At 36.7% G+C, this 14,742-nt stretch overlaps 1 protein-coding gene across 1 annotated transcript in view; it reads left to right on the forward strand.

Moving 5' to 3' along the window:
• Positions 1–14,742, forward strand: part of LOC150094048 (synaptogenesis protein syg-2-like) — a 255,756-nt gene that overhangs the window by 89,749 nt on the left and 151,265 nt on the right. Inside the window, exon 3 of the mRNA XM_090412942.1 lies at positions 14,187–14,565. Coding sequence (XP_090269068.1) covers positions 14,187–14,565 — 379 coding nt within the window. The remainder of the gene's footprint in view (positions 1–14,186; positions 14,566–14,742) is intronic.

Genomic DNA, 14,742 nt, shown 5'->3' on the forward strand with positions numbered 1-14,742 from the left:
GAATTTTAATACGGAAAAGATTTTTGAAAAATTTTCTAGTGTTTTGGTTTCCTTTTTCTTTGGGTTGCCAGACCCCTTGCCCCTCCCCCCTCTGGGTGCACCACTGAAGAGTTTAGTTTTAAATTAAAGTGAAGCAGTACATAATTCCCATCCATCTGCCACAGACGCTAGATGGCACTCTCTGCGAACTCCACACTTACAAAAAGTTCTAATCTTAGGGTTCTTGTTTATCTGCTGGAAGACGATGAACTTCAGGATTGTTTTCGATACAGGCTCTCCTTCCTTCTACCACAACGCAGTTGAACCATCAGAACTTATTACGCACATCTGGTGAAAAGTTCTAAAAGAGTTCTTTAAGGGACATGAGGCATATTTTTACTACTTCTTCTCCGTTGTTGAATTAAATAGCCTTAAACAGAGATAACAGTATTTTCTCCACATGAGAAAACTTTATATTCCAGTAAACACATAAACCCCGCTTGGAATACACGCGACTAAAACAAATGTGCGTAGTTTCATCAGTTGCCTGTTCGTTAATCCAACCTTCCACAACTACTTTTTTATTGTAATAAATTTCTTTAAAATGGTGCTCGAAATATTTCAATGTTTAGAAATGAATTACTCTTAAAGTTCAAAGCAAAGTAATTAATTTAAGATGTTTATTTTTTTATTTGAAAGTTCCTTAGTTGTACAGAAAGGGTGTTTTATGAGGCTTCATTGTCTTCAAAACTGTTATTGTGCACTCGGTCTAGCTCTTGCTACTTTTCCTAACTAGTTATTTGACGAACTAAGTGTCCCATAACTTAATAACATCTGACATTTTATGCACGCAAAGTCGGTGAAGGGAAAAGAAAAACTCTGCTTTTATAACCAACTTTAGGAAACAGATGTTCGCAATAACCGCAGTAAGATAGACATTGCTTCTTGGTGTTCCTTGATACTCTTAATACCTTAAGTGCCGATGGCCGCAAATCAATATCGAGACGTAAGAAAATAATAACATAGAAGAAAACAGAAAGAAACAAGAATTACTACTAGGGAGAAATTGGAAATGTAATTAGGAAAATTCTACAAGAATAAGCGGAAGAAAAACGAGAACATATATCAAAACCTTTTGAAAACAAGGTCTAGTAGAATAAATAGCACGAATATGATTGAAACGAAAACAACAGTTTTATTGAATGTTTAAATAAAAATGAAAAAAGTAAAAGGTCTATAAACTGTACAAAAAATGTATTTATTTTTTGATAAACGTAAGTAACAATTAATTTAATATAATTATTAGCAGGTTTAGCGTAATCAGCATATCGTGATAAATCTGGTAGTATGATAATAAAACAAGTTTGTTCTGAATTTTAAAAGAGTTACCTGGTTACTACGGCAAGTGTGAAGTTTGCCGAAATGGTGTCTCCCATGCACGTTAAGGAAATTAGGTTTCTGTATATGGAGTGACTTCTGTGTGTTACAAGTGTGACAGGGCGCTACTTTTCTCCACTATGTGCCATCAATGTAAATGCGGCAATTGCGATATGCATGGCTACACTACAGGTGTAGGTGAGAAGAGATCCGCAAACTCCATTAGGGTAAGCGTTGTTTGCATCATCACTGCCTGGAAGATCACACGCAGCAAAAGACAAATTAGGAGAACTCTTATATATGCAACTGATAAGAGTTAGTGTAACGAAATATTCCCAGATAAGTTACATACTTACATAACACATTATCCATAGGTAACAACCTCCAAGGAGAAGGAAAAAGGAAACGTTAGTGACGTCGCATGATTCCCTTTTCCATAAATCATTTCTGTCTTCATGCTCGGAATTGATTATTTGTCCACAGAACTTATCGCAGTAAGAAATATCGGTTCCACTGCTACTGCAGACGGCAGCATTCTCATAAAGTACATGTCCAGTCTCCATTAAAGGTATGCGCTGAAATACGTAATGAGACAGAGCGCTGTATTTCACGTAAACCGGAATGGTGTTCACCTCACTAGCCTATGATTACGCATTTGGCCGATCTCACCTCCCATCCTAAAAATGCTCATCACAAGGTTGCTTATATGATTCAAGTATTTTAATCCATCATTTACAGTTGGTTTGAAGTTTTGGTCACTGTGAAGGATTGTCAAGTATTTTACATCATGCACCTCAAACCGTGTCTGAATAGTACTTGCAGCATAGCATGTTGAAAGAGACATGGATCTGTTCTTCCGTAAACTTTAAAAAAAATAGGAATCGTTGCATTATCCAGGAGGGCTCTACATATCTGTCCGCTGTCTTTACCATGCGCTGATGTAAGTTTCGAGTCCAGGAGAAAGAGTCCAAAGTCCTAGGATACGCCTTACATTTGACTGTGTCATTCAAATGTGAAATTTGGGGTGGGATTAGAGATCAAACGGTCTAGAGTTTCTTCTTCTGGTATGTGAAACTTAATTTATTTCTCCATATCACTGATTTCCAAATGCAAGAATTAGTTAAGGTATGATTTGTTCACTAAAATGTGAAGCTGTCTCTCCGCAGAAACTCAGACTGCCATTTATACAGTGTGTGTCCTATAACTGACCTGAACACTTTAAACTCTCCGAACCAGCTTGTTTGATTGATTGATTCTATGATTACTACCACGGAGATTTCTGTATCACTCTTCAAAGCAATAAGATCATGATGTATATATGGACTGCAATTTCTAACCGTTTGTCCGTTTGAGGGGGGGGGACAAGTTTTCTGTAGAAAAAAAAACAAAACAAAAAACAATCTGTTCCCTGACTAAATCATCGTTAGCTGAAAAGCCTTCCTAGTATGACGTGTACAGTCGAGTTTCGGACATACCGTATATAGCAGTTTAAGTGATGCGTGATGAGGAAATATTCATATCGGCTTGTATCATTCTAAAACGGGAAATATCCCAATACTCACTTCAGTATCATCATCGGTATTCAATCTCGAAGGACAGTCTTCCTGTACGCTGTTCTGCCTCTACAGACTGATTAAACCAAAGCGTGAGTTTTCGCCGTGATGTTCATGTTTTGTTACACAAACAACTACTCGTTATTCCCGGTGTGCTCCTTTTTCTCATCTCTTGTTTTTTTACCTTTTCTCGATTGCAAGAAGAAAATCTACCGTGGGAAGTTGTTATGAACTATATGCATGAAGTGACTAATCTAGCAAAGTTGGTGATGTCGAAAGATCATTGATTCGCTATGCGCGAAGCTATCCTTAGTCAGAACTCTAATTCAGTGCGCTTGTCTTTCCAGAGAAACTTGAGAATTCTACCAAGGAAACGTTACTGGTATTTTTTTTTTCCTGGTCGTGGCATCTGCACCTGTGATATGCTGTTAACCTTTAACGACCATGCATTCACCAAGCGGAAAGATTTCGTCTTGCGATGTCACTAGACAGCATGCGAGTGTTAAACCAGTGGTTCGGATAAGAAGATAACTGAAGTTTCCCGTTCTCTCTCTCTCTCTGTCACTATATATATATATTTTTTTTTTTTTCAAAATTCATTTTTACTAGTTAGGGGACTCTGCCCCCCCTTACGCCTACGGCGCCTAACTACCCGAGTTCCGGCCTGTAGGCCAGTTCTTTATGAACCTCACTTCTCACTTTAATTATTCAAAACCACGAAATTAAAATAAAATATTATTTAGTATATAATCAGTCATGTCATGCGCGTTATGCTAATTTCAGTAATAAATACTAACACGTACTGTTCTAATGGTCGACAATGAGTTTGATTGTTGTAATCCTGAAACGATAAAATTGTTGTCTCATGAAGGCAAACACATTGTTGGACGTTTCCAAACAAAAAACGTGACATAAAAACGTTTCAAATTTCGGCTTATCTTTTTCAGATTTTCCAGAGAAAGATTTTCCAGAAGACATAGGCAGACGGAACCAAAAAGGAGAGTCTGTAAGCAATAGATCATCATTTAATCACCCAACTACCCTGATCTTGGAAGCATTAATGAAGAATTTTGGCATATCAACCCAAATGAATGAACAGTATTCCAAGGTCGAGCAGGTTTGGTATTTGCATGGAGATCTGAAACCGCCTAGGCTAGATATACTGTTCTGATGGAAAGTGTAGTCCTCGAGTACTCCAGATTTGGTGGTATGGAGAGGTCATGACTTCTCCATACCACAAAATGGGATCTGGTCATGACTCTCATAACCATACCCGAAGACCGCCGAGTCGTTTCTCGACAGATCCATATTTCCCTCAAAATGAAATTTGACATATAATCATGAAACGAAAAAAGGTGCAACCATTAAGTTACTTAAATATAAAGAGCCAATAGGCTTCATTTCAGCGATATAAACATTATTTAAATAAAGGGGATATTAAATCCCACATTGTTTTAAAACCGATTAAGAAACTCAATTATTGGAATCAGAGAGTTTCATGCCGAATATAGTAAACTATAAAAGTATCGGCAATTACTAGCGTGAGCTAATGCAATTAGTCCTAGTACGTAGTACAATCTCAGGCAACTCGTTGCAAAGGTGGGGAAAGTTCTGATCGCTATTCTTGGTATTTTCCATAATGTAAAAACACATTTCCTAGGAAATTTATGCTGTTATTACATTATGGTGGGAGGTCACTACCCAGACCGGTTTCAGCCTTTTTTGAGGCTTCATCAGTGAGTAGCTAGATCAAATAGATACCAAAGGGTATAGCGAAAAGAACTTATATACTCTGCTATACGAGTTGTCAAAAAGGTGCAACCATTAAATACCAAGAATAGCGATCAGAACTTTACCACCTTTGCTGCAAGTTGCCCGAGATTGTACTACGTACTAGGACTACTTGCATTAGCTCACGCTAGTAATCGCCGATACTTTTATAGTTTACTATATTCGGCATGAAACTCTCTGATTCCAATCTTTGAGTTTCTTAATCGGTTATAAAACAATGTGGGATTTAATATCCACTTTATTTAAATAATGTTTATATCGCTGAAATGAAGCCTATTGGCTCTTTATATTTAAGTAACTTAATGGTTGCACCTTTTTTGACAACTCGTATAGCAGAGCATATAAGTTCTTTTCGCCTATAACCTTTTGTATCTATTTGGTCTACCTACTCACTGATGAGACCTCAAAAAAGATTGAAACCGGTCTGGGTAGTGCTGTAACCAATGAAGTTTAACTGAGGCTCGGCTATTGTCAATATGAGTTCGCTCTCTTAAGGTTTTTGTCTTGAAGGAGCATTTTGAGTCTCCGGGCAAAGTGTTTTCCGGTACGGTCCGGTGAGGGACTTTGTCGGTGAATGCTTTTCTCCGGAATATGAGCGGTTCTACTCGGTGGTGGGTGGAAGGCCATCACTGAGTGGAGCCAAAGCTGGGATGGACGGTCTTTCGCCCACTATTGAGTGGCCTAGGGCTCGTCCGAATTTTTAGAGACGGGTTTACTTATTCATAAGGCTGAAACCAATGGGGCGGGGGGCTATTATGAGTTCGCTCTCTTAAGGTTTTTGCCTTAAGGGAGCAATTTGAATCTCTGTAGAAAGTGTTTTCCGGCACGGCCCAGTGAGGGGCTTTGTCGGTGAATGCTTTTCTTCGGAATATGAGCGGTTCTACTTGGTGGTGGGTGGAAGGCCAACGCTGAGATCGACGGTCTTCCGCCCACAATTGAGTGGCCTAGGGATCGTCCGAATTTTTAGAGACGGCTTTACTTATTCATAAGGCTGAAACCGGTCTGGGTGGTGACCTCCCACCATAATGTAATAACAGCATACATTTCCTAGGAAATGTGTTTTTACATTATGGAAAATACCTAAGAATAGCGATCAGAACTTTACCACCTTTGCTGCGAGTTGCCTGAGATTAGTAATACGTAATAGGACTACTTGCATTGGCTCACATTAGTAATCGCCGATACTTTTATAGTTTACTATATTCGGCAAGAAACTCTCTGATTCCAATCTTTGAGTTTCTTATTCGGTTTTAAAACAATGTGGGATTTAATATCCCCTTAATTTAAATAACAGTAATGACTATTTAATTCGTAAATATTTCATCCCATGTATTTTGGGACATCATCGGTACAGTAGTTCAAACAATACTAGGAATAACATACAGTTGGGGCGCATGATTACAATGGAATCTCAATATGCGTGCAGTAACGTGTTATAGAAGTAAATTAAATATAACTGAAAAAAAATATATATGTATATAGGAAAAAAAATATATATATATAGTCTTTATATATATATACTAGGGGGCCCCTCCCCCCCTGACGCCTACGGCGCCCCCCGAGTTACGGACTGGGAGGCCGGCTCTCCTTGAATTCTGATGACTCGAATTTTGAAAACTCGAAAGCCCCCCCCCCCCCCCTGGAGCCTACAGCGCCCAACTCCCGAGTTCCGGACTAGTAGGCCAGTTCTCCTTCAATTCTGATGATTCGAATTTTGAAAACTCGAAAGGGGATTCCTCCCCCTGGCGCCTACGGCGCCCAACCCCCAGAGTTCCGGACTGGTAGGCCGGTTCTCCTTGAATTCTGATGACTCGAATTTTGAAGACTCGACACTCTCAGGTTAGCCCCTGAGTTTCTCAAACGTTTCAAATAACTTGATAAAAAACGTGACGCAAAAACGTTACAAAAAAGGCTTATCATTTTATATTATAGAGTAGATATAAAGATTATTTTGCACCATTTTGTATGACAATTTCCCATACTTCAGGAACAGTAAGAACGTCGTCGCGGTTTAAATTTGGTCTGTGTAGTAGGGCTTCAGAACTTTCTTTATATAAACGTTCATATTTATATAAAGATCTGTGTAAAAGTTTCGACTTCTCCCAATGGATCCTATATTTTAGATTTTCAACTCCGTGTTGGGAGAGACCAGATTTCTGCGGTTTGAAAAGAAATGCTCCTGCAAATTGTCTTACTTTGGTCAGACAGGTGGGTCTGTTCAAAAACGCATCTCGGAACATCAAGACCACATTCGTCTTTTCAAACCGCATCTGGTTTGAAAAGAAATCTGGTCTCTCCCAACACAGAGTTGAAAATCCAAACCATAGGATCCATTGGGAGAAGTCGAAACTTTTACACAGATCTTTATATAAACATGAACGTTTATACAAAGAAAGTTCTGAAGCCCTACTACACAGACCAAATTTAAACCGCAACGACGTTCTTACTGTTCCTAAAGTATGGGAAATTGTCATACAAAATTGTGTAAAAGTATCTTTATATATATATATATATTTTTTTTTTCAGTTATATTTAATTTACTTCCATAAACACGTTACTGCACACATATTGAGATTCCATTGTAATCATGCGCTCTAACTGAATGTTATTCCTAGTATTGTTTGAACTACTGTACTGATGATGTCCCAAGATACTTGGGATGAAATATTTACGAATTAAATAGTCATTACTGTGGTTAGTACTTGTGTTTTATAGTGATGAATTCACCACAGGTTTCGTTATATAAAAAAGTGCCTCCTTTGATGAATCATGACTCCAGAATGTGTTTGTATAATAATAATAATAATAATAATAATAATAATAATAATAATAATAATAATAAATGACGTAGCAGAGTAAAGTGCAAGGACACGCAAAACGACTTGAGTTGTTCACAGTGATGAAATGGGAGTGTGCTTTAGAGCTAATCTACCTTCGGTGAAGTTCATCAGAAGCTGCGATATTAGTTATCTCTCAATTCATGACTACTGTAGTGGACCTAAATCATCCGAGATCAACTGTGGTGGACAACTTTAAGATATAGAAACATTATGGTGAAAAGAAACCCCAAAATAATCAAATAGACTACACATATAAACTGACGAAAGTCCAGAACACAAGAATGAACTACCTCCGTGCAGCACACTGGATTCTTTCAGGGAGTACACAGGTGTCGAGGTTTTTGCCAGAGCGACAAATTCATGGCTTCAGTTTCCATTAAATTGCAATCCAAACATTACACGAAAGAATGCTCCGGGGTTGACTTATATGGTGGGTACAGAGCTTATCGCGATCGGAAAGGAGACTATCGGAATTATCAATCCCAATATAATCTCAAAATAAGTTTCAGCGGCACTGAACTGAAATACTTTTGCATTTTTCTTGTAGTTTAATAGAATAGGATTTTTTTTTTATTATTCTTTTATTCACCTTTAGTTTGATCGACTGCGATTCATTCTGCAAACCAAATAGAAAAGGTCAGCATCGCATTGACTATTCCCGAGACGTTTCCATGTATAAAATTCAATCCTTTCTGTCGCGTTTTCGGCTAGACGACATCTAAATTTTCATCCTTTGATCTTCTTTGCAGATTCCTTAGCTATCCTGGAAGTAACCCGAAGAGATTCCCCCCCCCCTCTCTCTTTATGTTCAAATTCCAATCGCGCGCAACTCATTCCCATGCAGCCGATAAGTTTTGAAATTTAAAGGTAATCCTCCGTCGTCATTCTATTTTAAATTCATTGCCTCTTTGGGCGAGTGATCCGCAGAGCGTATATTTGTTGTTTTGAATGTTTCACGTTTCTTTTTCAGAAATTCATTCCCGTCGTGAGTTTTTCGCGTGATGTTTTATCTTCCTTCTCTTACCGTATGTCCGAACCATCTGGAAATCTATTGAAATTCGCAAAGTGTTCAGCTGAGAGCTTTCTGAATTATTTATCTTCTTATCTGCGGATTCACCACTTAGGCAAATCGTATATGGAGTAGATAAAATAGTGACTGGTGTGAGCGAGGGATTATATGGTAAGAGTGGTCGCGAGACAGAGTAATATGTGAGTCCCCAAAATATTTTACTAAAAAAAAAATAATAAAATAAAAATAAATAGCCGAGATGGCTTCTTCAACGAGTTCTATGATAACAGAGTATCAGTAGACAAATGGGCTTCAATTTTTTGTGAAGGACAAAGTTTGGTCACGAAACAACACAAAAAACTTACTCCATCGTCCAGTGTCATGCCAATTCTGCTTTTTTTGACGCCTGAAGAATCCCACTTCTTTAGCCGTCAAGCTAAAGAAGTGGGATTTTGGGCTTATTTAATCTTGGGATGCTCCATATAGGTTAGCAATTATTCGTGGGTGATATTGTCATAAAAAAGTGACAGCAAAATACAGTTTACAGTCTGTGCCATGTAGTAAATTTAATTATTTCTAACATTTCAAAATGTTTTGACTTTAAATTAAGGGGATAAAAATCCCTTATTATTTTACGGCCAGTATGCGAAACTCAAATTTAATTAACTTCGCCAGAAAATATAGCCGTTTGGCTTTTCATCTTAATTATGTTTTGACTTTTTCACTTAAGAAAATGCTTACCATTCCTTTTAATCTGGATGTCTTCTTGGTCATCAGAAATGTGGCAGTTTTTAGCCTTCGCCAAAATGTGACATGAATAAACCTAAATATCATAAATGTGTCGGCTTGGTTGGCCGAGTAGTTAGCGTATCCGCTCTCCAGCCAAGAGGCTGCGGGTTCGAATTCCGCTTAGGCATGGATGTTTGTGATTGTCTTTCACCTTCTAAACATTCATTCACACAAGTGAATAAACACTCCCCCAAGCTGGACTGGGTCACCATAGGGGTAGTAGACCCAAGCCTCCCGCAATGGGAGAGGCCTTCACCCTGAAGGGGGTAGAAAACCGGCTGAATATCATCATCACCATAAACTTTCGCTTATATAAGAAGAATTCTTTAAATATGCTTAAATTTATTTACTTCAATGACTTAATGAAATGATTAACCAAACTTAAAATTTTCGTTATAAAAAACAAACAACCAATTAAGGTGATCAACATCTACAAATTTTCATTTTTAAAGGCTTAGACACGATGTTCAAAGATCTCCTCTCATGAAACGAGATCTAAATCTGAAATTGATTTTTTTTTTGGGGGGGGGGGAGGAAATGGACTGAGTCCTTGACTCTTTATCTCTTCATCTGATTGAAACAATTGGGTAGAAGGGGTGTTATTGAGCTAAATCTCTTCATCTGATTGAAGAAAATGGGGAGATGGGGTGGTATTGAGCTAAAAGCTCTAGTTATGGCTGGGTAACAGCAATAGCCGAGCCTCAGTTAAAATCATTGGCATCCGTTACCCTGGATTCATTACATCTGTCTCCATCCTTTAATAATTAAATGTGTATTTAAATAATAATTATGTAATAATTATAAATAATAATTAAATTTATTTAAATGTTATTTAATTATTAACTGCTATTTAATTATTTATATAATAAAAAATAAGTGGTGTTTCTGATTAATTGAGAATTAAAAAATTCAGGAAGAATTCACATTCTTTATTAACATATGTTAAGTAGAATTATAAATGATGTAATAAAATATGAAAATAATAATTAAAAGCTACTTTTTTTTCTTGGTGTAAATAAAATGTTAGCAAACTACAAAAATATACACATCAAACCTCTTATGTTGTGAAGAAATCACGCGTGACATATTGTTTGAATATTTAATTTTTGTAAACAGAAAATGATGTAAACAAAATGTTCATAAAATTTTAAATACTGCATTCTGTGATAAGTTATTAATGTATGCATCTCAGGTGCGAGTCGACGTCATCATAATTTTCATTGCAGGTATTAAAAAGTAAATGGTTTTTAATCGACTGTAAAGCATCGAGATTTAGCATAACTTTCATTCTAAATAACTACGAAAAGAATTTAAAAATAACACTAAGATATTCAGGCCATTCGAATAATTCCTTTCCTCTAAGTGGTAGGGTATTCTTTTTTTTTTCTTTTTTTTTTTTTTTTTCGTCTAAGATGTGAAGTGTGTAGTATCAGCATATTGATGTAGTCGATTCACCTTCAAAGTTTAGACAAAATCGATTTCGCTTCGTACATTTGTGTTTAATCCCTAATTGTGCTAATTACTTACCCCTCACCACTCATTAACTTTATTAATTATAATATTTCTGTTTTAATCACATTTGTAATTATCTCTTCGAATATCGTTTTCTTGAACATCATTTCTTGGAGTATTTTAATAGCTTCTAATAAGCACTGACGTCTCTAATATTTCGAATAAGTAAACTTATGTTTCTTCATAATACATGTAGAATTACTTTAAGAATCATTTAGGTGTACTTTAGGAACTATACACTAGTTAAGCATTTTATTAAGCTCTTCATCCACCCACTAAAATTCTGACACGATGTGATTATGTAAAAAACTCAAACCACAGCACGGGTAGGAACTCCATATGAAGAAACGTATCACTGGTTTGCTCCACTGCCTGTGTAATCCTGCCATGATCATGAGTATTTGTATTTGTCTTTAGAAGGAGATGAATGTTGTCTGGTGTGAGACTATACACTAGTTAAGCATTTTATTAAGCTCTTCATCCACCCACTAAAATTCTGACACGATGTGATTATGTAAAAAACTCAAACCACAGCACGGGTAGGAACTCCATATGAAGAAACGTATCACTGGTTTGCTCCACTGCCCGTGTAATCCTGCCATGATCATGAGTATTTGTATTTGTCTTTAGAAGGAGATGAATGTTGTCTGGTGTGAGACTACCCCCCCCCCCCAATAAAGTGGTTTGAAAAACTTTTATGTGTGATCTCTAGTGTAGTGTTTCAGGTAAAAAGTTAAATAAAATTACGAATATATATATATATATATATATATATATATATATATATATATATATATATATATATATATATATATATATATATATATATAATTGAAGGGAAAAATTGAAATCCTTAGCCTTCCCAAGGTATTAATGTACTATAGGATTACAATCTTTAGTGATGGAAGTCACATAAAAATAAATAAAAAAAAACCAAAATTTCATTACATTCCAACACAGCCAATGCGGGATTATTAATATCTTTTTGAATTATTTTATCTCTAAAACTGATCATATAAAAACAAAAATTGAACAATCTGGACATCGTCTTGCGCATATTCTAAATTCCAAGCTGTATTAAATTTCCCCAGGCACAATGAAGTTATTGCAATATATAATTTCGATGCCTTTTTCTCCGTTTGTGTCTCTGCAAAAGGACCGATCGAAACATATCTGAGATGGCTCACAAATTCTTGTAAGAATTACAAGTTCTACCAAGTGTGCTTAAAATAAAATCGTCCTGTCTGAGTCTTAGAATAGGTTGCACATGGACGGAAGGATAAAGCGAATCAAATAGATGATTTCGAAAGAAATATGACCTCGCCTAAAATGGCTAAAACTGCTCGTTACCATGGAAGAAGTGCTATTTCAATAGTCAATGTGTTTAAGAAGTTCCATTTTCAAAGAATCCCCTCTTAAAAATGGACTTTATGTTAAAAGTAGCGCTGCTTACATTGGACTTTTGCATTGATACGTTGAAAATTTTAAGTATGATATATCTCTTTAATTTGATAATTCGACTCATATTTTCTAAACAAATGTCTGCTTGAGGACAGTTGTTTCAATTCCTGGAGCAATGAGATGATAAAATCAGCTAGAAATTAAATACCGACGATCTTTCAAAATGTCTTTGCCTGAATTATGGATGTAATTCTATAACACGAAAATATTGATCTTCGGTTCCAATCTGGCCATACTCACTTCCGGAAAACGTCGTTAACCACTGTGCGAAATTTGCGAATTAATAACTTAATGAATTCGACAGAACTCCATGTATTTACCATTATCTGTCTTCAATAGTCGAATCTCTCGCACCAACTAAGCGGGGCACTGAAGAGTGTCCACTGAAATTAGCATTTCAGAGATTAACAGAGAAGTCTGTTGAAAATTTATTTATCACTAGGTTAGACTATAATAGATTTAGTTTATAGTTTAATCCTTTATCCCAGTGAGAGCAAACAAAGTTTGCGCCTGAAAATATCTTCAGGACTAAATATATAGTGTTGTACTATCTTATCCAGTAAGTAGTGCAACACCAAGGCAACTCGTGGCAAAGGTGGAGCAAGCTACCAGGCACTTCTAACCCAGTATCTCCCATAATGCAAAACACATTTCCTATGTGGATATGTATACTGTTATGCATTAAAGGGATTGGCCATCTACCCAGACTAGTTTCGACCTTTATTGAGGTCTCTTCAGTGGGAGCCAGGCCCAGAGCTGGAGATACTAGGCAGAAGCAGTAGCAAGTCATCTGTGCCTATGGGAGTTGCCAAAAGGTTTATCACCTTTTTTAAAAATTACTCTGGATTTAGAGAAGGATGTTGAAAATTTATTTATCACTAGGTTAGACTTTAATGCATAACAGTATACATATCCACATAGGAAATGTGTTTTGCATTTTGGGAGATACTGGGTTAGAAGTGCCTGGTAGCTTGCTCCACCTTTGCCACGAGTTGCCTTGGTGTTGCACTACTTACTGGATAAGATAGTACAACACTATATATTTAGTCCTGAAGATATTTTCAGGCGCAAACTTTGTTTGCTCTCACTGGGATAAAGGATTAAACTATAAACTAAATCTATTATAGTCTAACCTAGTGATAAATAAATTTTCAACATCCTTCTCTAAATCCAGAGTAATTTTTAAAAAAGGTGATAAACCTTTTGGCAACTCCCATAGGCACAGATGACTTGCTACTGCTTCTGCCTAGTATCTCCAGCTCTGGGCCTGGCTCCCACTGAAGAGACCTCAATAAAGGTCGAAACTAGTCTGGGTAGATGGCCAATCCCTTTAATGCATAACAGTATACATATCCACATAGGAAATGTGTTTTGCATTATGGGAGATACTGGGTTAGAAGTGCCTGGTAGCTTGCTCCACCTTTGCCACGAGTTGCCTTGGTGTTGCACTACTTACTGGATAAGATAGTACAACACTATATATTTAGTCCTGAAGATATTTTCAGGCGCAAACTTTGTTTGCTCTCACTGGGATAAAGGATTAAACTATAAACTAAATCTATTATAACAGAGAAGTCATTCACCAACATATCCTTTTCAGCATCATTTTAGGACTTGCAAACTACTTTACTGATGTTGAAAGGGCGTTTCATAGAATTCAGCGACAGAGAGAAACTGTAATCCACCTCTCGCGAGTGTTGAAGTTGTAGATCAAAGCCTGTTTGGAATTCCGTTAAGCCTAAAGCGCTTGTTCAAATAATGTAGACAGCAGTGCCGCAACACAACATATATTCTTCGTACAATTTTAGCCTTAAACAAAAGCATTCAGATGAAACTAATTCGGTGTTAAAGTGTTTTAAAAATAACTGAGAGTAGAAATTTCATTTCATTTTGAATTATTTATTATTTTCATTTTTCGTTGCAGGTCGAGAGCACGTTGTATCAGGGTATATCAGCGACATGGCGACCCTCCCTTGTGACGTTGACCTTCCCTCCTGTGGGAGAGTGTATTTTATCACATGGACCAAAAATGTATCTAACGAATGGGAGAGAGTCTACTTTTTCAGTGACACGTATTCCAAACCACTAGGCCACCTGGCGGGACCAGACAGAGCTACTTTTCTTCTTGAAAATAATTCTGCGGAGCTCCATATCAGTGGGTTAACAGTAAATGACGAAGGAACTTACAAGTGTGACGTAACGTACGTGCAAGGAAAGTGCCCTTCTTTGTCCTTCAGCAAACTGTATACTCTGAGTAAGTAAATCATTTTACCTTTTCTTTTTTGCTTTTAATGTAAGGCAAAAGATTGGTTGAAAAAATGACTTATTATGCTATGATTTAATCATACTCATCCTGAGGGTAAAAATTAATTTGCTCTTCAGAGATGTTTTAAATTCATTTATCTTCAGAAACGATTAAATTACTCTCTGC

This window comes from Typopeltis vanoorti, chromosome 23 (assembly GCF_054136105.1).
Source record: "Typopeltis vanoorti isolate ZY-2024b chromosome 23, IOZ_Tvanoo_1.0, whole genome shotgun sequence".
NCBI classification, from domain to species: Eukaryota; Metazoa; Arthropoda; class Arachnida; order Uropygi; family Thelyphonidae; genus Typopeltis; species Typopeltis vanoorti.